Source organism: Zalophus californianus, chromosome 15 (assembly GCF_009762305.2).
Source record: "Zalophus californianus isolate mZalCal1 chromosome 15, mZalCal1.pri.v2, whole genome shotgun sequence".
NCBI lineage: Eukaryota > Metazoa > Chordata > Mammalia > Carnivora > Otariidae > Zalophus > Zalophus californianus.
In genome coordinates, this window is record NC_045609.1 from 15273303 (window position 1) to 15297053 (window position 23751).

The 23751-nt window shown below is 46.8% G+C and overlaps 2 protein-coding genes across 4 annotated transcripts in view; both read left to right on the top strand.

The window, feature by feature from the left end:
- PCNX2 (pecanex 2) overlaps positions 1 to 23751 on the top strand; it is a 297035-nt gene that overhangs the window by 241633 nt on the left and 31651 nt on the right. For all 3 annotated transcript variants that reach the window (XM_027596146.2, XM_027596147.2, XM_027596148.2), the window contains 2 exons: positions 1034 to 1249; positions 19250 to 19503. In XM_027596146.2, the coding sequence (XP_027451947.2) occupies positions 1034 to 1249; positions 19250 to 19503 (470 nt within the window). The remainder of the gene's footprint in view (positions 1 to 1033; positions 1250 to 19249; positions 19504 to 23751) is intronic.
- Positions 10076 to 10755, top strand: LOC113923426 (60S ribosomal protein L29-like). The gene has a single exon (XM_035724248.1). It carries the CDS (start codon positions 10127 to 10129, stop codon positions 10616 to 10618), a length of 492 nt encoding a protein of 163 aa, XP_035580141.1. The 5' UTR covers positions 10076 to 10126; the 3' UTR covers positions 10619 to 10755.

Consider the following 23751-nt stretch of genomic DNA (forward strand, 5'->3'; position numbering starts at 1 on the left):
AGAATAGTAAGTGTTCAAAAGCCAGAGAGGAATGGAAGAGCAACCCAGGCAGAAAGATTTGTGTCTACAAAGGCCCGGGGTGGGAAGGGCACGTGAGTCCCTCCACTGGAAGAAGTTCTGTGCTGAGCATAAGGGAGAAGGGAGGAAAAGGTTTGTGTGAAGTGAGGATGGAGATCGAAATGGGGAGCAGATCCCACGTGCCCCTTGTGTGTCCATATATCCTAGGTTTGCTCCTAACTTACACCTATGACTGTCCCAGCTTTTACCTGGGAATGCTAAATTATATGGGATCCTATTATAGGTGGTGCAAAGAAGCCTTGTTTCTATCTTAAGAGCACTGAAAAACCACTAAGGGCTAGAAGGTGATGGGGTTGAGGGGTCCTAGATAGCACATTCAACTTCTCAATTTGAAAAGTTCGTTCTGGCTGACTTGTAGGGAATAGATGAGGCGGCAGGTCCTAATGAAGATGCGCGGGGGAGTCATAAGACGTGTGGCTGCCTACGTGAGAAATAATGCAGCTTGGAATAAGGTAGGGGTAATGCAAATGGGGAAGGGTAGAAAGATGCAAAAAATATTGAAGAAAGTAAAATTGAGAGGCTGGCGTGTGAAGGAGTGGGAACAGAGATCCCTGGGTTATGGCTGTCTGGGTGGTGGTACCAGTTGCTGAATTGGGCAACAGAAGGGGGGCCCGACCTGGGCATGTTGAGACGAGGAGCATTTGAGACATACAAGAACAGATGTTAAGTGAACAAGTAGGTACACAGGTCTAGAGCTTAAGACAAGAGACTTTACCTGGAGGTATGACTTTGTAAGTCATCTTCATGAAGACAATAATTTAATCCATCTGTATAGAGGAGACTGCCAGAAAGATGATAAAGGAAAAAAAATAAGAGGGTCTCACAAAGTTAACAAAAATGGGCAAAGTATCTAAAAAGCCTGATTTACCCTTGACCAAATGACAACTCATAGTTTCCTAGGTCTGCGTGTATAGGAGTAAGTACCCACTGATCTTGTTTCTTGTTCTGTCTTTAGGGAATGATGACAACAATCTTAATTCCATCTTTTATGAGCACCTGACAAGGGCCCTGCAGGAGTCCCTGTGTGGAGACTTAGTTCTTGGTCGGTGGGGTAACTACAGCTCTGGCGATTGCTTTATTTTGGCCTCCGACTACCTCAACGCTTTTGTTCACCTGATTGAAATTGGAAATGGTCTTGTCACCTTTCAGCTTCGAGGACTGGAATTTCGAGGTAAGAATCTCTTCATTGTGGAAGGTGTTGGAAGCCGGTTGCCTCAATTAATTATTGTGCAAAGTTTTCATGAGAAGATGCCATGAAAGAGCAAGAATTTAATGCTTGTCCTGTAGATGGAGGATGAGGGAGCTGGTTACACCTGCCTTTATTTGTGTATTCTGATATAGACACATCCCAGTCATCTGAGGGAGTAACGAGGTGTAACGTATCGTCTGATGTAAATCTTTGGTGTGGCGAGTCAGAACTTCGGTTTTAATCCTCCTGGGAAAAGCTAAGAAGTGACAGGAGGTTGTGGAGCATGCATGGGCTCTATGTGGGGTCAGCCAGGCCTGAAACAGAACCTACTTCTGTGGGTTTCGGGTGTTGTGGTCGGTAGTGGGCCATCGTTCCATGTCTGAGCTTTTTCTCTTCAACTGTACGATGAGAAAGGAAGAAGAATGGCGGCCTCGTAAAGTTGTGTGACTTAAATGAGGTCATGTATATGCGGGCACGAGGTGGATGCTTATTGCTTTGTGGTTATTGAGTTGACCTGAATCTTGAAAGCATGACCCTAGCTTTTCCATTAATACGCCATTGGAGCTGAGTGGTGGAACGCGCAGGGATTAGCATAACAGATGTGCTCATGGGCCTTTCTCCTGTGTTCTTTGGTTATTCCCTCATTCAGTACATGTTTTTCTAACACCTCCTCTGTGTCTGGCCAAGTTCTAATGCTGGAGGTGCTGTGGGCACGTGACCTGAAAGACTCTTACCCTTGTGGTGTTGACCTTCAGCGGGAGATGGGGAAAACAAACAAGTCAACAAATGAGCAAACTAATCACAATGGTGGAAAGCGCTATGAAGGAAGTAAATCCGGTCTGTGACCATGATCACTGCAGAGGGCAGGGCTGAGACACTGCTACATTAGATGGGGCGGCCAGGGAAGGCGAACGGGCAGAAGGATGTTGTGGGCTAGGAGCTTCTGAGTGCTACGTGGATGAGCAGGGATCCCTGATGTGACCAGGGCTAACTAGCAGGCCGGCAGCAGCGTGGCACAGGACGGGGTGGGAACCCGGCCAGGGCAAGGGGCTGCATTTATTCTGTGCGTAAGGGGGAGCCATTTAGGAGTGTCTGTAGTCACCCAAACAGGAGAGGAGGGGGAGACTGAGAAGTACAGGGAGATTTAGAGGTGGGAAGGGCTGGGCTCAGCGTTGAGCAGTGAGGGAAAGAGGAGGCTCAGCATGCTCCCCAGTTTCCAGGTTGAGCACCTGGGTGGACAGAGGTGCCTTTCCTGAGACTGGGAAGCCTGGAGGAAGAATGGCACTTTTGGGTTTGAGAGTGTCATCAAGGGCTCCATGTTGGATATTTACTTTTTAAATGCCCTTGATTCATCTAAGTGGATCTGTCATGTAATTGGACATAAGAGCCTTATAGTCATTCAGAAGATATTTATCAAGCACTGGGCTAAGTGCTGTGAATACAAAAGTGTGGGGCCCCACCTTAAGGAGCTTCGAGCCTTGCCGACAAGAGGCACGTACTGAGCAATAAGCATCACGGCAGTGCCAAGCATGGGGCCCCACAGGGACCAGAGAAGAGGCACTGGGATCAGACTGGGCGCTGGGTCAGCTCAGCGGGGGAGAGGCTGCAGCTGGAGGGGAGAGGCGAGCACATGATGATAAAGAGGCACAAAGTAGCCAGATGTGGTTTCCAGGTGGTTTGGGGGAAAGGGGTCCCAGACAATGCTGGAAAGATGATTAGGAGCCAGGTCATCACCATCCAGAACCTCACAGTGGAAAAACACACCTTTTAGCCAAGAACAAATTGCTATTATTTTATATTTTTAACACAATTAGCTAACTGTTTAACCAAGCCTTTTGGTGCTAAGCATTAGTTTTGTGAATATCTGCTACTTTTATTAGCATTCCTAAATAAGTTTGTACAAAAGGGATTTTTTTTTTTTTTTTAGATTGGTGTGTTCTGTGGTTTAAGCATGTATTCTGTGCATCCTTACAAATTTTAGGAATTGAATTCAGGGAACTTATTTTGGAAAAGGTTATTGGGCCAAGGGAGTAATGATCCAATTCTGCAGAATAAACGGAGAAGCCGTGTTTTCCCCGAAATTTTGCACAAATGCTAGAAAATGCCGCAGGAGGTAGTACAATAACGCAACAGACTTGTCTATTTTGAGAGCTTTTAGGTTTTCCTGGAATTCAAAGGAAGAACTTTTAAAGTGAGCCTGGTTGAACCTGAGTTAGAGCTTCTGTCACAAGTGCTATATGACTCACAGCTCCTTTGGCAAACTGATGCTTGAGTTTAAAGGCTTCCAAGTTAACTGGACGTTAGAAGCATGCAGTACTTTGCCTGCGAGCCCCACCCACCACAAACAGGCGTTCTTCTTAACCCACCACCCTGAGTGTTTGGGCTTCGCCTCATACCATGTTGGAGGGCATAACCAGCTGTCAAAAACGTAACAGTTTAAGACACCAAGGATGTCTTTTTTACACTGTTGTGTGAGTGGCTGGTGGTTCTTCTGCTGTGCTCCCCCTGGGTTCCTCAGGTAGCTGCCTTCAGCTGGAAGATGAACCAGGCTGGAAGGTCCGAGGTGCCTCATCTGGAGCTGGCTACTCTGGCCCCGTGGCTGTCCTCCGGGTGCTGCTCAGCGTCTAGGGGGCTGGACTAGGTGTGGTCTGGGTGGTCTCGATGTTCCAAAGGGAGAGCATGGCCACTGAGAGGCCCTTATGGCCCAGTCTCTGGGACAGGCACTATCTCACTCCCACCATGTCCTATTGGCAAAAGCCATCCCCAAGGACAGCTCCAATTCATGTGGTAGAAAGTGGCCCTGTCACACAGCAGGAGTCACTAAGGGCCAGTCTTGGAACAACACACCAGACTCCCGAAGCTGCCTCAGGCGAACCCGGAAGGAGGCTCCGAGCTGACATGCATGTGCTCGGGCCTGAGACAGAGGCAGTTTTGTTCAGTGAGACTGCCCAGAAGGGTCTCCCCTAGGTGGCTTTTCTCCCTCCTGCCAACCACAGGAGAAATGTAACCTGCCTATAAGAATGGCCTAAGCCTAGTAATGATGTCTCGGGAACAAAACGCCAGTTAACCTGCCCCAATAGTGCTCACTCCTGTACCATATATTTTCTTTGACCTAGTTCTGCCGTAGATTGGAACACGGTGCTATTAAGAGAGCAGGACAGAAATCTAAGTTATGCTGTAGTTGCAGGAGGGATCCAGTTGACCTAAAATAACTCTTCCTTTTTATATCTTTTTGCAATATATCTTACAGTATTCCCAGGGAAGATCTTGTTTTCCTTCTCCTCCTTGAGTATTTTTCTAAGATACCCCTTCAGTGGTTCACTTTTCTCTTCAATTCCCTATTTTCCCAAATAGCAGGCTTTATTTCGGTCAATTTTGACCCACTTCAGTATGACCTGGGGCAGTCAAAACCCAGCTGTGCTGGTTCTCCTCTCTGAGGCACACTGAGCTGTCAGTGGAAATGTGAGCTGCTCGTGGCACAGACTGAGTCTAGGAAATGAATACCACACCCTGGAGGAAGCGGAAGACAACCTCCCATGGCCAGGGAGCAAGAAGTCCACCTGTCCATTTCTCACTGCAAGGGATGCAGTTGTATCAATAGGAGTTTTTAATTGCAAGCAACAGAAATCAACTCTAGAGAACTTAACCAGGAGAAGGGTTTATCAGAAGATATTGCACGGGACACAGACTTTCTGAGAAGGCTGGAAAAGCAGGCTTGGTGGCTGTAAGTCAAGAGCCATGTCTAAAATCACACCACAGCACTGATCTCATGAAGCAGTCACATCCTGGAGACCCGGGCACTACCCTCACTTTACTGACACTATGATCTTGGATCCTGGATGCTGCCCCTGCCACTGCTACCCCCTGAATCTGAATGAGGAGCCCCTGCCACCACCTCCCTTACAGAATACGTCCCATGCACCTGCTTCTTTGTGTCACCAGTGCATTAGTCAAAGTCTGGGGTGCAGCTCATGGATGAAGCAGAGACCACATGCATATGCTCTAGATGCAAGGGCGGCTTGGAAAGAGGGTGTCTAAGTTCTCAGTTCCCAGAGCAGAAGATGACCACTGCCTCTTGCCAGGACTCATCATATGAGCACGTTGGTTGAAGTCATGCTAGCTGCTGTCATAGTTAAGTCCCAGATCTCTGTGACTGACACAACAGATGTTTCTTTTTGAACTCACATAGTATCCGATCAGTGAGAGGAGATGGTGGGGGTAGGGGATGGTTCCCTTCCACACCGTCAAGGATCCTGGCTAATAGAAGCTCTGCCTAGTCCCTAGCACATTGCTTTTGAGGTCACTCTGAGCTTCAACATGAAGCTGGCAGGGAGCGGAGGATTGCCTGAAAGACTGTTTTGGGACAGGCCTAAACCTGGGATACATCATCTGTTCTTATAGTCTATTGTTTAGAAGTGACATAGCTGTAAGAGAAGCTAGGAGATGTTATCTAGCTGAGTACCCAGGAGAAAAAGTAAAAGTAAAAAGTTGGCGAACAGTTAGCTAGTCTGGCATACTGGGTAATTTTCCAAACATACAATAGAGATTTAGATCCTGGATAGCCCCCCCAAAATAATTAAGGTTCATGACACATCCTTATTCTGTTGGCTGGTACTGTAGGGAGTGATTGAGACTAGTTCAAACTAAGAATACACATAAGGAAGCATGCCTTCAGTCACTGGCACATCCTTTCAGAAGTTCCACATTATTTTTCTAGTTGCCAAAAAAAAAAAAAAAAAAAAAAAGGCAACCAAAAGATAGTTAAGATATCAAGATACTTAACAGAGCGTCATAGGCTACTTGGCCCCTCAGATTCCATCATTGGAACCTTGGTGTGGTTTCTGCGTTCCTAATGTCTTTCCAGCTCTGACGGTCCATCAGGTCGGGAGGTATGAAATACTTCCACCATATGATGCACTTGGGGGAAAGTTGAACCTGTCCTCTCTGCTGGGGTCCAAGTATAGTCTTCCCCCAGGGAGTAGGTCCTGTTGGTGGCTATCCCGGTCTTGAGACCACGGCTGCAGACTTCCCGCGAATACAGGGCCACACAGAGAAGGTCGGCACCCCGGAGCATTAGTGCCCCAGCTGGCGATAGGACTGGGCAGTGAAGCAGAGTAGAGGGATTTCAGGCAAAGGGAAGAGGAGGGCTTGCTATGATGGCAAGTGATAGAATCCCAAGGGCTGGGAGGATGGAATCCACAGTAGCTCATCGAGAGGAGGGACACCTATGGCCCAGATGCAGGTAAAAACGGGCGTGAGCTGGAGGAATGGATGGAGTAGGGGGAGTACAGTTGGCCAGTACGAAGAGCCCCCGTGGGGTCAGGGATTGTGATGTTAAAGGAAGATGTGTTAAGGTTGCTCGTGTTTTTCCCCAAGGCACCTGCAGGTTCATGGGCAGAGCTGGCCTTAATCGGGATTGAGACCAAGTCAACTGAGTGCCATAAGGTAAACCAAGGACAAGGGAACTGACGGCGTGTGCAAGGGTTTGATGATGATGGCAATGGCTGGCCACGGAGTGGCAGCTGAGAGAGAGGAGTGAGGGTATGAGAGAGGGGGGAACTAGGACCCGGTGAAGGGCTTTCTGGATCCAGGAAAGTTGTCAGGGTTGTTGAAGTTGTAGCGTTAGGGGAAACGAGCTGGAAGGACGGGAGGTGGTTGCGGGAGAGCAAGAGGTTTGAAACTAACACTCACAGGGGGAGACAGCCTTTGGTAATCACAGCCTAGGGTCATGGCCATGGAAGGAAGTGGCTGAGGTTGAGTGGAAGATGGGTTCATTAGAGGAATGGGAGGCAGGGGCCAGGATGCTGGAAGGAGCCTCTGTGTGGATCCTAAAATCTCAAGAGGGATGGCCAGAGGTACGCTGGAGAGTACCAGTGACCCCAGGCCAGAATCTCCATGGACGTGGAGTGACCTAGAGGGCCCTGGAAGGAGGCAACGAGGGAGAATGGTGCGGGGCGGACCGGGAATGGTCTGACAGCATCCCTGAGAAGCAAGGGATGAGCCCCACTCGGGAGAGCTGCAGAGGGGACAGGGAGAGCCAGCTTTCCAACAGGCACCCAAGAGAAGAGGAGAACAGGCAGAGAAGTTGAGGAATAGATCCCGAGTTCCTGAGGGCACAGTGAGAGGACCCCCAGAGTTTGGGGCCTGGGTGGAAGTCGAGTGGTAGTTAAGATCAGGTCAGAAAACGTGACTTGTCCAATGCTATGGCAATTAGGCTCTCGGGGGTCCTGGGCTGCCCCGGGCAGATGACATGAACTGCCGTAAGGCAACGTTCTCTCAAGCGTGATGAAGCGGATCCTATCCTCTCAGGCCGGATCACATGCAGGGAAGTTTTGGGGCTACGGAGATGGAATTTAGTTATGTGTGCAGATTTCATTGGCCTCATTAATACAGGACTGCTACATTTTTATCACAGCAAGGTTAGTTTTCCAGAAATCTTCTAAGGGGAGGTCTAAGGAAATATTAGTGTCATTTGATAAAGTGGGGTTTTGGAAACCCATATCAGAAATGCATGATGTCGGGGCGCCTGGGTGGCTCAGTCGTTGAGTGCCTGCCTTCAGCTCAGGTCATGATCCCGGGGTCCTGGGATCAAGCCCCGCATCGGGCTCCCTGCTCCGCGGGAGGCCTGCTTCTCCCTCTCCCCACCCCCCCCCCCCGCTTGTGTTCCCTCTCTCGCCGTGTCTCTCTCTGTCAAACAAATACATAAAATCTTTAAAAAAAAATACATAATGTTATGTGGACATTTACCTTTTTTATTAGTTGTCTAACTATACAGTTTTCCGTCAATTTATTCTTTTCTCAGTATTTCTTTAGGATGAATGATACTGCATTTGTATATAATTTAGGTTTCATATATGCATTCCCATGGGATCAAATACTTCCAGTGTTTGCTCATAGGGTAGTTCAAACAAGAAACCACACCAATAGAGATTGCTTTGTCCTCTTATTTAGACCAAAGTCATGATGAAAATTACATTTGTTTTTAAGTCCTTGCATATCTACATCACGGAGATCAGGATGTGACCATGATATCGGACACGTGGCCACATACGGTGTCTGGGTCAATGAATGTTTCTTGATAATAAAATCATAAGTTGTAATTTAAAAACCAAATCTTATTTTCAGTATTCTTTTTTTTAAAGATTTTATTTATTTATTTGACAGAAAGAGACACAGCGAGAGAGGGAACACAAGCAGGGGGAGCGGGAGAGGGAGAAGCAGGCTTCCTGCCGAGCAGGGAGCCCGACGAGGAGCTCGATGCCAGGACCCTCGGATCACGACCTGAGCCGAAGGCAGACGCTTAACGACTAAGCCACCCAGGCGCCCCTATTTTCAGTGTTCTTGCAAAGTTTATAGATGCAGTTCTTTATTCATGCAGGCTGTGAAATATTGATTCAACCCAGTGCTGTTAGACTGTGAGGCTCTCAAAGGCTGAGACTTCTTGTCTTATTCACGTCCCTCCTTCAGTGCGCTGACTGGCTCATGCAGGATGCCCGATAAATACTGGTTGAGGGAGAAATTAGAAGCCATCTAAGGTTTCCTGAGCATCAGTTCTTTGCCAGGTACCATATTAAGCACTTTAATTATAGTCCTCATAATATTCTAGGATATTCCTTATAATAACTCTATAAAGTGAGCAGGTGTTATTATCCCTACTTGAGACATAAAAAAATTGGGGGAATAAGGTTGAGTAAGTTGCTCCAGGTTTCACAGTCCACGGTGGTGGAGGAGGGGTAAGCACATGGATGTAGATGTCCCCGAGGTCCATGACCTTTACAGTACACCACACTGCCTTGGAGTGGGCGGAAGGGAAGGATGGAGGAAGGAGGGAAGGGAGAGAGGGAGGCAGGGAGGGAGGAAAGAGAAAGAAAAGAAAGAAAAAAAAAAAGATTTTTTTAAAATCTCTCTGGTTGGGCGCCTGGGTGGCTCGGTCGGTTAAGCGACTGCCTTCGGCTCAGGTCATGATCCTGGAGTCCCGGGATCGGGTCCCGCATCGGGCTCCCTGCTCCGCGGGGAGTCTGCTTCTCCCTCTGACCCTCCCCCCGCTCATGCTCTCTCTCTCTCATTCTCTCTCTCAAATAAATAAATAAAATCTTTAAAAAAAAAAAATCTCTCTGGTTGTTGAAACTTAGAAGTTTTACCTGAAAGTGTAAATCTTAAGATGGCATCACCACCGTTAGCAGCTCAGTTTCTTGAATGATCGACTGCCCTAGCAACTGCGAAACCTGGAAGGCTTTTGCAGAATGAACGTGGGGAGCTAAGGCACAGTTATCAGGATGAGCCACACGTTACCAGCGGATCTGGAAAGCATCAAAAAACGGGATTTATGTGCCTGTTTGTGTGAAGCGTTCTCGGCCATCTCATAGTTTGGCTAACACCCCATAGTCACCGGCCTGCAGGGACATTTTTAAAAAATATCCGCGTCACTAATCTTATCTAAAGTTAATCCAACCCAAGCAAACCTTTCTCCTAACTGGCGAATCCACGGAAAGCCATAGCTGTCTCACTAATCTTGAAACTATCTAGAATTCTTTCTCCTCTATGACAACATTCAAGTCATTAGCGAGTCCTGAGTTCCTGTGTCTACATGGCTCGAGTAATTGGTTAAATCCCTTGGGTCCAAACTTTACCCATAAAATAATAGGTCCCTCATTCAGAATTGCTAAACACCATATTCTTCTTCATTTCAAGTTGTGTGACACGTTAGTGACAGAGACAAAACCATACTTGTTGAGACAGCCAGTCCGGGAAGGAAAGGGGTCTGCACATTTTAACAACACTCAAAAATAAGTTTGTTGGAGTTTTTCTCTTTCTCTTCCGGTCCGAGGTGCTTCGGGAGCCGCGGTCTTCGGTGCAGACATGGCCAAGTCTAAGAACCACACCACGCACAACCAGTCACAAAAATGGCACAGAAATGGCATCAAGAAACCCCGGTCACAAAGATACGAATCTCTTAAGGGGGTAGACCCCAAGTTCTTGAGGAACATGCGCTTTGCCAAGAAGCACAACAAGAAGGGCCTGAAGAAGATGCAGGCCAACAACGCCAAGGCCATGAGTGCACGTGCAGAGGCTATCAAGGCCCTCGTCAAGCCCAAGGAGGTCAAGCCCAAGATCCCAAAGGGCGGCAGCCGCAAGCTCAATCGACTTGCCTACATCGCTCACCCCAAGCTCGGGAAACGTGCTCGTGCCCGCATTGCCAAGGGTCTCAGGCTCTGCCGGCCAAAGGCCAAGGCCAAGGCTCAAACCAAGGCCCAGGCTGTGGCTCCGGCTCCGGCTCCGGCTCCGGCTCCAGCTCCTGCTGCAGCTCCGGCTCCCAAAGGTGCCCAGGCCCCCACAAAGGCTCCAGTGTAGAGGCTTGTGTCTGTCAGGGTGAGGACAGGACTGGTGTGACCCCAGGGCTTCTATCTGCACGGGGCTGGTGTCCTCCTTTGCTCTTTGTACAAATAAACCTGTGGCAGGCTCTGTCAAAAAAAAAAAAAAAAAAAAAATAAGTTTGTTGGAGAAAAGTAAAATAAGACAACTTGGAATTAAATATGAATGAGAAAGTATCTGACTCTTCTGTGTAAAGTTGAGTGCGTTGGTTTTCTCATCTGTGAGTGGGGCAGGAGGGGGAGAAAAACCATAGTATGCACAGAGGTAGTTATTATATGTTTCAATGTTTCTTATATCTATGCTTCAAACCTGCCCAATGTAAGTTACCATGTACACGAAGTGACTTTGGTTCCTTTCATGTTCTCCTAGGGGCTGGTAGAAAAAAGTAAATTCAGAGAACTTTTGCTTATAATTTGTGAAGCCTTATTAGACAGTGTATGATGAGGGGAAAATACTGATTTTAAATTCAAAAGACCAGACCCTTCTACTGGAGGAGTTGCTTTTGAGACTCAGTGTCCTCATTTATAAAAGGAGAAATTACACCTGCATAAGCAGGTTAATGTATGCAAGAAATGAGATGCTATCTGAGACATCACTTTTCAAGCTGATTAATAATACATAAATAGATGAGGTTTTGTTTTTGTGTTTTTTTTTTTAAAGATTTATTTATTTATTTTGAGAGAGTGAGAATGAGAGAGAGAGAGTACATGAGAGGGGGGAGGGTCAGAGGGAGAAGCAGGCTCCTCGCTGAGCAGGGAGCCCGATGCGGGGACTCGATCCCGGGACTCCAGGATCATGACCTGAGCCGAAGGCAGTCGCTTAACCGACTGAGCCACCCGGGCGCCCTAGATGAGGTTTTGAAATAAAAATTCGCCGAGAAAAAACAATGCTGTTTCACTGAAAGGTATTCCACCACATTTAAAATCCAGCTTGCCAAACAGGGCAATAAGAGAATTTTTATTCATATGGGAATGTCTTAAAGCAAATGGAGTCTCCTTGGAATATAAAATGGTTACAATAGAAATCTCTGCTGTGCCCACAAAATCAAACGTGTATAAATTATTCTAACATATTTTGTCCCCCACCGTGTACTGGGCCAATACACTTCTCCTAGATTCTCCTCGTGATACTTGAGAGGTGCACAAGTCCAATGCTGCCAAAGGCCTGGAACTTGGGACCAGGGGAGAAATTATCCAGTAAAATAATAAAGAACTAAGCTCATTCAGTGTCACAATAGACCAACCCTACTCCTTGACTTCTGCTCCGTGACTTTGGTCGCATCCCGTATTCTTGGCAATCTTTTTCTCCATCTTTAAGTTTGGATTAATTCCAAGGGGGCGATTGTCAAATGGATGTTTAGCCAGCAGGAAACGGGATGTGTAATAGGACAGCTTTACATATAAACATATTCTTGTTAGAATAATTATTTCTTCCCAGAAATTAAATCTGAAGTCTAGGAGATGTAGAAGCCTCCTCCTGGGGCGAGTAGCTGGGGATAGAGGGCCTGCGTCTACCTTTCAGCTCCTGTTCCAGGATTCTGTCCCAGAGAAGTAGTGCGCGGTGAGGAGGGGCAGAGAAAGGCGGCTCTGTGACTTTAAAACTATAGAAGAGGTTTGTGGGGCGGGGGGCGAATCACACTGTGACTTTGCTGAAAATGGCCGTAATTCAAAAACCTTAAAAAGTCTTCTCGGATATTATTTCATCTGGTCACATAATAGCCCCTTGATATAATGAGCTGGCAAGAGACGATGCTGGTTTAGATTTCCCCCGTTAGCATGTCCATCGTTATATGTCTGGCACCATATGAGAAGCTCATTGAGTGGGGTATTTCTCCAACGAGAGCCGGCTGGGGCCGAGCTCTATCTCACACATCCACCGCGTTTCCAACGTGTAACACACATGTGTGAGGTCCAAACTTTCGTGGAAGTGAACTGCTCTGAGCTTAGCTTTGACCATATCTGGTGGCCTCCTCCTTTTGTGGCCCTGGGCAATTCAGGAACGATCTTAACTGTGACCTCAAAAGGGAATGCAATTTATGAAATCCACACACATCCCAAAGTGTGTGTCTCTAAGTCCCACCTGCAGCTTGAAAAACACGGGCTAAATCAGCTCTTTGCCTAATTGCAGTCCACTCCATGGCCAGGGACTGATTCTCTCCTGTCTGCCCCCTCTTCATGGCCTCGTTGTTCGGCCCAGTGTCTGGCACGCTGGGCCCATGAAGGCAGTGACCAGATGGAAACTCAGCTCAGATAAATGTCCAATGAAGTCATTTTAACACGTTATTCCTGGAGAACACTAAACGTAGCAATGATGATAAGTGGGGTTTTCCATGGAACCCAGTTAGACTCTTTGGGACACCTGAGCAGGGTTTCTCCAAGTACGCATGTCAGAAAAGGAGGAAAACTGGAGGGTCGAGAGGCCCGATCTTTACAATATGTCGTGCATTTCAGCTTTATCGTGTGTGCTCTCGCTAGAAGGTTGTAAAGCGAGCTGACATTTTCTTTCAGTGAAGCCTTCCCGCTACAGGGGACCATTTTTAATGTGTCCCTTTGAAGTCCCCATCACATAATGGCTCAGCATCTCCTTCATGTGCTCTGACCTCTTGGTAAACAGCCCTAGTTTCCATCCTCATCATTTTGCACCTGCAGTGGGACTGTGAGTAGCTGACTTCCCCTCACCGGCCTCTCCTTTGCTCCGCCAAAGCTGCAGGAGAATATTTCTTAACTGCAACTTTACTCGTGTTTCCTTGAGACTCCAAAATCCCTACTACCTGCCTGTTACCTACGAAGTCATGTTCAAGTGCCTCGGTGGGAGTCATGTTTCCACTCCAGCGGACCCACCCTGAGTCCTCTCTCCTCTGGCCCAGGCTTCCCAGCCTGGATGGCATGTGCCCCATGGGGCTGTTTGGAATGGAACGGGGGACACTTTGGGTTGAGTTTTGGTTAGCGGACCTTCTGTTCAGGCAACCGTTCTCTTTGGCTTCCCGTCTTTCCCAAGAAACGTCAGCTCTACCTCTGGCCTGGCTGTCCATGAGAGCAGGATGGTGCCTGCATTCACCAGCCACACAGAATATCTCCATTCCTGGGCTTGTCAGGGAGAACACATTAAGATTTATTGCCGCTCAGTACACGATAATTGTCAGAACTGGGTGGAGAGGAAACCATCCATAGCAAGGACCTCCTCAAAGGGATGAAGTTCTCCTGTCCTCAGGAGTCTCTAAAATCTGCCCTTGGGAGACACGAGAACCACATACTTAAAGCTACATTGTTTTGGCCACCTATAGAGATGCTTTTTCTTTATTGCACTTTGGCTATATTAGAACAGTTCACTGAGGCTTGTGTTTGTACTTTCTGGGCAATGCTGTTAAGGATGGTGTTCACCGTATTGCACAATATTCTTTTTATTAGGGTCTTGGGAATATTATCTTTCCGGTGTCTTTGCCAGAAATAGCTATGACCCTTGCAAGGAATTATTCTGTTGTTGTCTTAAGGACACAAGAAACTGTTCAACTTTTCTTTGTACATTGGCTTCTAGAAATCCCCAGTGCAATCTGTGGTCCACCTTTAGTAAAAAGATAGGGTATCACAGAATACAGTTACGGTCTCTTGACATTATTCTGGCTTCATCATATTTTTTCTTATCCCCATTTTTACCTAAATTTTATCATTTGTCGTACTGTGCATGCCCATTCCTTTTGGGAAATAAGTGTGAATAAATAAGCCAGGCCTGGCCTGTCGCTGGTAGATACACCAAACTGCACTTAAAGGGGAGCAGTGCTTGCTGTTTGGGGAACCGGCGAAGAGAGGAAGAAAGGGTCAGAGGTCAGGAGGGCTGCCAGGTATGCCAGGAATGGCTGCCCCACATGGTGGCCACACTCAGGAAATGGATGCGTGTCCTCTGTGGCAAGACATCTGGGATCTACTAGGTACATTTTCAGTTCCAAACACTAATTCCTACTGCTTTAATTAGGCATTCTCATCTATCAGAACTAAGACCCTAAGACGCTCTCAACATAATTCAAAAATTATTTACTGAATGCCTTCCTGTGTCCCGCTGACTTAAACCATGAGAACACCACAACACAAAAAATGCCAAGAGTCGGTTTCGATGGAAACACCAGACAGAAACAGCTAGCCCGCTCGTCATTCATTGACACCGATGGTGTGAGAAATCACAGTGTGGGGACACTTGGCCTCCGGTGTTCCCTTTGGAGGGAATGTGCTCTAAACCCTGTGAGCCTCCCCGAGAAGACTGTGGTCTCGACTTGCATTTGAGCAACAAATTAGTGCATGTCCAGAAATGACTGAGTTTTGTATTTTCATCTTCTTTTACAATGTGATCCTGACCCTGCATCTTTTGTTCCTAAGAGAAGGTGCTGAGACCTACCTCAACTGAGTGTTTATTAAAAGCCCGCAGCAGTTACGATGTTTCTGTCGAGTGGCGGTCCTTCATGGCGCACTGTGTCCTCACCTGTCCTTTCGTCAATGTCGTTCCTCATGGTGTGTGGTTTTACTTATCTCATTCACGTGGTAGAAATCTAAACTCTCCACTGTATGGTGCGCATGTGCACACACACACACACACCTTCCAGTTTGTTTAATGTAAGAGGGAAAAAAAAACCAACCCTGACATTCAGCCCCACATGATAAATGCCTGGATGGAGAAGTATGGAGAGAGAAATTGGAAAGAAATGTGGATTTTTGAGACATGTCATTTAACCAGATTTGTTCATCTATTTGAGGTGAAAATCCTCCTCTCTGCTTCTTCCTTATGTAGCCTAAGACCTGCCTCACTTCTTCATTGAAGGAGAGTTTCTTGCTGAATTATATTATTTACTGGAAGAACACCAGTGTGGTTAGTGTGCCATTTGGTGGGATGGAACATCTCCCATGCCCGGAGTCTAGTGCCTGCCGTCCTAGGGTCCCAGTGGGCAGATTGGTTAGGACACTGGGGTCATTGCTCAGTCTGGAAGCCCCAGAGCATGCGGTCTGAATTACTCACTGCTTATAGTTCATGTAGGTACTTATATGTATCTCTATGGTTTTATACTGCTAAGAGACCCTTGAAATGTTTTTAAAAAGACTGTTTTCACCTAAGACCCAAAGCAGTGAAGTTTCGGGGAAAGGCAAATGGAATCACAAGATCTGGGATCAGCCCTTCACCGTTATACTTTTATGTTAAACAACCCCTTCCTGGTCAACTCCTATTACATTGCCTGTTATCTTAACAGTTCTGTGTGTACATTACTATTTGAAGATTGTAGTTTTCCATCTCTGACCCATTCATTTGTACTATAAGAGAAGCTTAGTACCAACACTGACTTTATCTGCCACATGCATAATGTAATCTGCTGTGCATTTTCTCAATAGGTATCTGTTGCCTGTGCATACAGTGATCTGGATTAACACCTTTCTTTTATTTATTCATTCAGTCATTCATTCAGGCATCCCACCAACCACTTTGTTAGCACCCACTATGTACCAGGCACTCTGAATAATGATATGGGATCTTGGAAAAAGTGAATGGTATAGAAATGAATGTAGGGACAGCTTTCATGTTTGAATTAAGTCTGAAAAGACATGTAGAAGGATTCAGAGAGTCACCCTTTCGGCCATGACTGAGTAACCAGTACTGGACTATCCTTCCTGCCATAAACAATTTTAAAACTGGGAAAAAATATATTCATCAACCGCTTTCAGGTATTGAACAGACAGTGCAAGTCTCTGATTATTGAGAGAAAGGAGACACACAAAGTAAGCTCCATAATAATTACCCTTGTTCTCTTCCTGGAGGCCGTTTCCTATCTGTAGTAGCGGGAGGCAGCATCCAAACAGAATACAGTTGTTTTGCTGAGCTACGGAGAGAGAATCAGAGGTCTGGATCGCTAATATAGCTGGACTTTGTGGGTCGTAGTAGCAGATAGGAGTGAATTTCACAGAGAAGGTACGGCAAAAATCTGTACTGGGATCCTCTTTAGTGATTGGATGAAGATTAACCTGCTGAATGTTAGAGGTGAGTCCTGGCAGAGAATAGTAACTGGGGAGGTGTGAGCTAAGTGGAGGATACGGAGGCTTAACAGTGCCGAGAATCATCCAGTGGAGACTACCTTGTTGTCGAACATCCCAGGAATTCAACCGAGACCCCAGAAAGACTTTAGGAATAGAGATACCTTCACCCTAGAGGTCTACTCTAGACACTCTCAAAGATTGAAAACAAGTTTCAAAAGGATCAAGCTGACAAGCTGATGTGCAAATAAACGAACCCCTTAAGAGAACATAACTCTCTCTAAAAAAAGACCAGACTGTCAACACTATAGCATCAACGATATACAGCATATAATAAAAGTTTCTAGGTATGAAAAGAAGCCGAAAAAAAGTGATCCCATAACCAGGAAAAGAAAACGATAAACAGAAACACAGCCAAAGATGTTGGAGGAAACAGAAAAGAAGTTTCAAACAGTTATTAATATGTTTAGGAAGTCCGAGGAAAAATTATCATAATAAATGACCTGATGGAGACTATCAATAGGAGAAAAAGAGAAATTCTAAAAATGAATAAAATACAATGCCTGAGGTGAAACGTTTAGAGGATAGAAGAAAAGATCAGTGGACTTGAAGACAAGACAATAGAAACTATTCAAACTGATGCAAATGATTAAAAGTTTAAAGAAAAAAAACAGAGACCCAGTGATCTGTGGGACAATATCAAGCATTATAACATATGTGTAAAAAATATAATGAAGTCATAAAGATTTTTAAACTCCTCAGAAGCGTTGCCTACACTAACTCTCCTTGCTTTTTTCTCTCCCACAGTCTTGAACTTGCTCCAAGAGGGCATCCCTTCCCCCACCCATCATGACACCGAAATCTCTTGCAAAGGTTATCTTTCACCTCTGTATTGTCAAATCTAATAGTTAATTCCTCATGTAATTTGACCTATAAGCATCATTTAACATAGCTAATGTTCCCTCTTCCTTGAAACTCTTTATTTTCTTTTTTAACTGGCTTTTGCTATTTTCTGGTTTTCTTCTGACCTCACAAGCCACTTCTATTCAATCATTTTGTTGGTAGCACCTCACATCCCCAACCTCTGAATGGAACAGTCAGAGCTCAGCTCTCAGACCTGTCCTCCTCTCCCCAGATTATTTTAAATAGCCCCTCTCTCCGGATAATTCTCTCAAATGTTATAAATCTCTGCCTTTGTCCTGAACTCCAGATTTCTTCATCCTACCATCTGCTTGACATCTCCATTTTGATTAATAGTGAACAGCTAAAACTTCACACAGGCAAAAGAAAATTCCTGATCTTTCCATCTGCCCACCCAGAGGCTGCGCCCCCCACGATCTTGCCCTTCTCTGTGAAGGATAATTTCACTTTTCACCTTGCTCCATTCTTTGTGCATCTTTTCAACATCTCATATCCAAATTGGTTTGCAAATCCTATCAGACTACCGAGAGATCCAGAATCTAATCACTTCTCCGTACCTCCCCCAACGGCCTTTGTCCAGATCACCGCTGTCTCATCTGTGTTAACTATCAGCCTATGTAACCGATGCCTGCCCTGGCTCCCACCCCTCATTCCTCTACTACAGTCCATTCTCTGAATAGCAGCCAGCACGACCTCCTGCAACATAAATCAGACTACATTTCTCCTAAGCTAAAAACATCCAAAGGCTCCTCAACCTATTCCGAGTAGGATCTTTTCCTTTTCCTACTTCTGGCTCATACATACGATCAATGAAACTACTAAAGTATTTGTTAAATGTGCTACTAGATATTCACAAATCATGTGGCTGGGTTTTTTTGAAACTAGATGCAGGCTATTACATGTATTCCTATTAACTTTCAGGATATCACTTTCAGTCCACCATCCCATCTGTGGAGATAATTGTAGGTCACAACTCTGCACTGCAGGTGGTACCAGTAACTCATGTCGTTGGCATACTCTGTATGTTTCCCTTCAAATCATTGACAAAGAGGTTGAGGAAGATAGGCTGTCTCATTTCAGAAATGGTTAATACCCATAATCTTCTCCTGTTTTTGGAATGAACTCCTTTGGAAATGTACTCAGGGCCCCCCACATCCTGCCTTCAGTCACGTGAGGTGAGGTGGCATGCGAGGCAGGGTAGCATGGGTGGTATGCCCTGATCGTTTGGCAATGGAGCTCTTCCAGGGAAAGAAGCAGGGAGGCTTCCTTCCTGAAAACACTTAAGCATGCACCTACTTACTCTCAGACATCTCCACCTGCCACTTTTATTTAGCCTCCCATGTGCTTAGCTGCGACCTGCAGGTTTCTGGAAAAGGGAACTCAGGGATATAACCATTCCACCTTTCAACCATTGGTGTCCATGAGCATCATGAAAGTCTGTCTCCTCTAACACACACACAAAATGGGGAGGAGGTGGCAGTCAGAATGAATACGAATGAAGAGAAGAATTAATGATGAGCATTGTGACTCATGTGGGAATTAAAGAATTAAACACTTCTCCTGATTCCCAGACGTTCTTCAGCATCTTCCCCTCTAACGGAACAGGCAAAGGGAAAAGTCCATTCTGAGCCGAGGTGCCCCAATGACCCGTTGTATAACTTCCGTCGTGTTTGTCCTCTGCCAGGAACCTACTGTCAGCAGAGGGAGGTCGAGGCCATCATGGAAGGTGACGAGGAGGACAGAGGCTGTTGTTGCTGCAAGCCGGGCCACCTGCCGCACCTCTTGTCCTGCAATGCTGCATTTCACCTCCGCTGGCTCACCTGGGAGATCACCCGGACACAGTACATCCTGGAGGGCTACAGCATCATAGACAACAATGCAGCCACCATGCTGCAGGTGTTTGACCTCCGAAGGATCCTCATCCGGTACTACATCAAGGTATCGCTGCCCTGGGGCCCCAGACACTTGTCTGAGTAATAGTTCTGGGCTGACTCGAGGAGCTCCTGAAAAGCTTTGCAAAAAGCTAGATGCTGAAGCTTCTCTTTATCTTCTGAATCTGAGCCCCCGCTAAGTTTGGGAACCATTGGTTTTGTGAAAAATCCTCCAGGGCTTTGGTTTCGCCTGGAGTTCACGGCCTGAGTCTCTGTCCAAGTCTGGGCACTAATAGGCAGTTCCTTTTCTTACCTAGATCTGTTTCTTCCCTTCTAACCCAGCCGAGCTAGGGGGAGGATGGCGATGTTAAGTGGCAACATCCTGAAAACATCACCAAGGCTCCATGTTTACATGTTACAAGTAGTAGTTGAGATGCTCTGCCATTTCCGCTTAAAATGAAAACTCAAACAGATAGTAAAATGGTCCAGTTAGGATTAGTTATGACAGCCTTTCTTGCTCACGTATTTTTCCCGTTGCTCCGTATCCATGTCTGCCCAACCTGTATGAAACTCAGAAAATGTCCCTGTTTGGAGTTCAGTCTCCCAGAGAACTAATGTGAGCTTTGGGCGAGGGTGCAGAGGGCCAGTGGGGCGACGGCACTTGCTAAAGGCGGAGGAACAAGTGGGAGCAGCCAAGGCTGAGGAAGTCTTTGTGATGGTTCCTGTTTTGAGGGAGCTCTTTGCATGGCGGGAGCCCTGGAGCCTGGCCCTCAGAGGGGCCCACATTTTAATGCCATTTACAAGGAGGACACTCATCCGTCTGAGATCTCAGACTTCCTGCCAGCTGAGGCTGAGAGAGGTGGTCCAGCAGAAATGAGGAAATACAAAACAGAAAGATAACACGGGTGCCTGAAGCTTCAGGAATTCCCACCAACTGAAAAGGAAGACGTTTAGAAATTCAGAATAGCTACTTAGGAGAGCCCCACGTGTGCACCAATACTGCTAAAGTTTACAGGAAATAGAAGACAGACTGTGAAAAGTCAGAAGGTTAAATAACTCTTAATTATCACATCCCAACGCAGCTGCAACGAGAAATGTTCATGAAATGCTTTCCTGTGCTGACTATTTAAAACAGATTTAGTGGCTGGACTCACCACCTTCATGCATCCTGAAGGGATGGAGAAATTTCCATCCATACCTCACACAAAACTGTCGGTGTTTTGCCCAGCCTTACATACACTGGGGAAGATTGGGAAAGCAAATCAGGGAGTGGTGAGCTCCTGCCTCCTAGCTTCACAGTTTGCTCCCTCCACCTTGTAAACTAGGCTGCAAGAAGTTTTTCCTACAGAGTCAATCCTAGGAAGCTCAGTGTATCAACTGGTAGTAGATTTGGCAGTGGGTCCAGAAAGAACGGTGGTACACTCCTGTGAGAAGTATGTTTCTCTCACACATAAATGAAGAATGGGGTGATAGCTCCGTTGCAGGAAGTCCTAGGCACCCAGGTTCCTTCCAGCCGCCAGGTCCACCATTTTGGAACCTTCGTGTTCCAAGGTGGAAGCTTAAATGGTTGGAGGAGAGGACAGAGGAAATGAAGAGCGAGGGCGTGCACCTGTGGTCTCCTAGAAGGGCTCCTGGACACTGCCACAGTATGTCCCTGTTATGTCCCGGGGGCCAGAGGCCCGTCCTGTCCGTGCCAGCTGGGAGGGGGTAGGGAACGTGCATTCTGGGCAGCCTGGAACCCAGGTACAAACCGTCTGGAGCCCTCACTGTTGCTTCCGGTAGAGTTTCCACCCTGCCCCCATCCCCCCCTCTTTGCACAAACATTCCCCTGTGCTCCCCACCCCCAACCCTGCCAGGCATCCTCCTCCAGCTCCTCTCTCCTCATTCCACGTGCACACAAGCTACCCTAGGGCCCGTGCCGATATTCACCCCACCTTGCTCTGAAATCTGTTCTACTTCACTTTCCAGCAACTCCCTAAGCACAGGAGCCGTACACACCTGACTCCTCTCTGGGTCCCCAGAGTTCAGTGTGATGACTTGCATAGGGCAGTGTCCGGTGCATTTTTTGGATGGAATGGACAAAGGTAACGTGGATCCTGGGTCCAGGCCATACCAATCTGGGTGGATGAGATTCAGATGTTGGCAAGAGTCTGAGTGACCGGCTGTAGGCATTCGTGTTGCGAATGCAACACTGAGCCACATCTCTGTGAATCGGGAGCTCCCCGTCAACAGCCTTTCCATGAGCCAGACAGGTGGGCGGATCCAGCTCACATGATGGAGCCACAGCAAGTCACTATGGGTGAGAGAGACGGGAGAAAGGATGAGATACCTCTTCTGGGGCTTTTCTAGAGGCCTCGGGGGCACCACCTGGGACCTGCTTTTTAACCCTTCCCTCCCTTGAACTAGTAAGTGAATCAATATTCACTTTCCTCCTCTCCTAACTCCAAGAAACATGCCTCCCAATTCCCTGTATGTTTTCTAAAATGGCAATTTGCAATCTGATAAACAAGTCCAGGATAATGTGCAAATGGCAGAGGCTGAAGGAGCTCCCCCCGCCGGCCCCCGGAACCTGCCAGGTAATATTTAGTTTGTGGGAGAACAATGCCTTTAACTCTGTTTTCCAAGAAAGGGGGCTATGCCAACATGAGGGTTTCAGGTGGGGTAGGAGAGGTGCACAGTGCAATGGTTCGCTACCTGGTGGGGGGCTTCTCACGGGCTGGGGGCAGCCCCGTGGCATCACACTCCCTGAATAAGCCAGCTAATTATGGATTTGCACGTCCTACCCAGAAATTCCGATTCCACGGGCCTGGGGAGGGGCCCTAGCACCTGTATTTTTGAATTAGTTTCCTAAGTGATTTAATATACAATGAGGCTTGGGAAGGACTACAGACGTATTTGTGCTCAATAGAAACAGATTTCTCTTAAATTCCAAATCAGTGCTCAGGAAGGCCTGAGATGTGGGGGCTGATGGGGTCTCACGGCGCCTCCTGGTTAATTCACATCAACACCGACAGGGCTGTTCATGCGAGGCTTTCTCTAAATACAGCACTCAGTGCTTGCCCACCCTTTGGTGAGGGGTAGCTCAGAACTTGTGCTCATTCCCCCGCGGAGTTAGTTAAAGAAAATGTCAGGTGTGCCGAGTGGTTGTTAGAACAGGAGAAGCAGTCTTTTAGGGTAAAAAACTAACGAGTGTTTTCTTCTTTGGCTTTGGTTACATGGTGAACAAAATCACCTTTGTAGCGCTGGATTGCTTCAAGTTTCAAGAACTTGGTTTCATTCTTTTTATCATTAATATTATTTTTATTGGGCCGGCAAATCAAAAAGGAAGAAAAGCTTGGAATAATTCCATTACACAAAAGGATTTTTTTAAATCTCCTAATAAACTGGGTCAGTTCCGCCACCCTCTATGAATATATTTGAAATCATTTCCTTCCTGATGACTGGAGGTTTTCCCTGGTGCCGCCTCCTCCTTCCCTCCATTTATTAGTGTTCAAAACCGGCTTAGCAGTCAAGAAATCAGCTTTCAGCAAGGGCCGGGTTTTCCCGCTGCCATTGTTCCTGTCCAAGCCTTTCAGAAAGGAGAGGGGCTTATCGCTTGCCTTGCAGAATGGGGAGCGTGAAACCTGGACATGTGGGGGACTGCGTGCCAGGGCCCCTCTCCTGGAATGCGCTGTCTGATAGAATATGCTGATCTACAATTAAAATGAGAAACCAGGAGAATCCCTGCTGGAGGAGCTAGATATGGTGAATTAATTCAGAAGAGGTCTTGCTTTCAACATGGATCAGGTTCTATGTCATCGATTCTTTTTCCCCAGCCTTATTTCTCCGTTTTACTTAGTGTTGTGCCCATTTCTTCCTGACAGATTCTGAAGGATTGCACACTGCTCATTGACTCTGTCTCCCTGAAAGAATTTCTGCCTAAATCAAGTGGAAACGGGGCATGGTTTGCAAGGATTGGGTGTGTTCTGTGTTCTCTGGGCAAGAGGAACAGATTCCCCTTGCGCACTCGGGGGCGGGGGGCGGGGAGCCCAGCTGGGGGTGTGCTGAGAAGTCGACACTGCAAGATTTTGCCAGACCTAGGGGAGGAAGTTATAGCCTCTGGGATTCAAAGTCCTTGTTAACTATTCTGACTTCATCGGTCGAGGGGGTTATTTTCATTCCCCCCCCCTTGAAATGAATGAAAAGGTAAACGTCCTTCGAGTTTTGTTTGTTGTTCCTATCTGGTTCATGGGATTAGGACATATTGGGAAAAACTAGACCAGATGTTTGCTAGAGCCAGATGTTCCCGCAGACCCAATTTCTTTGAATTTCTTTG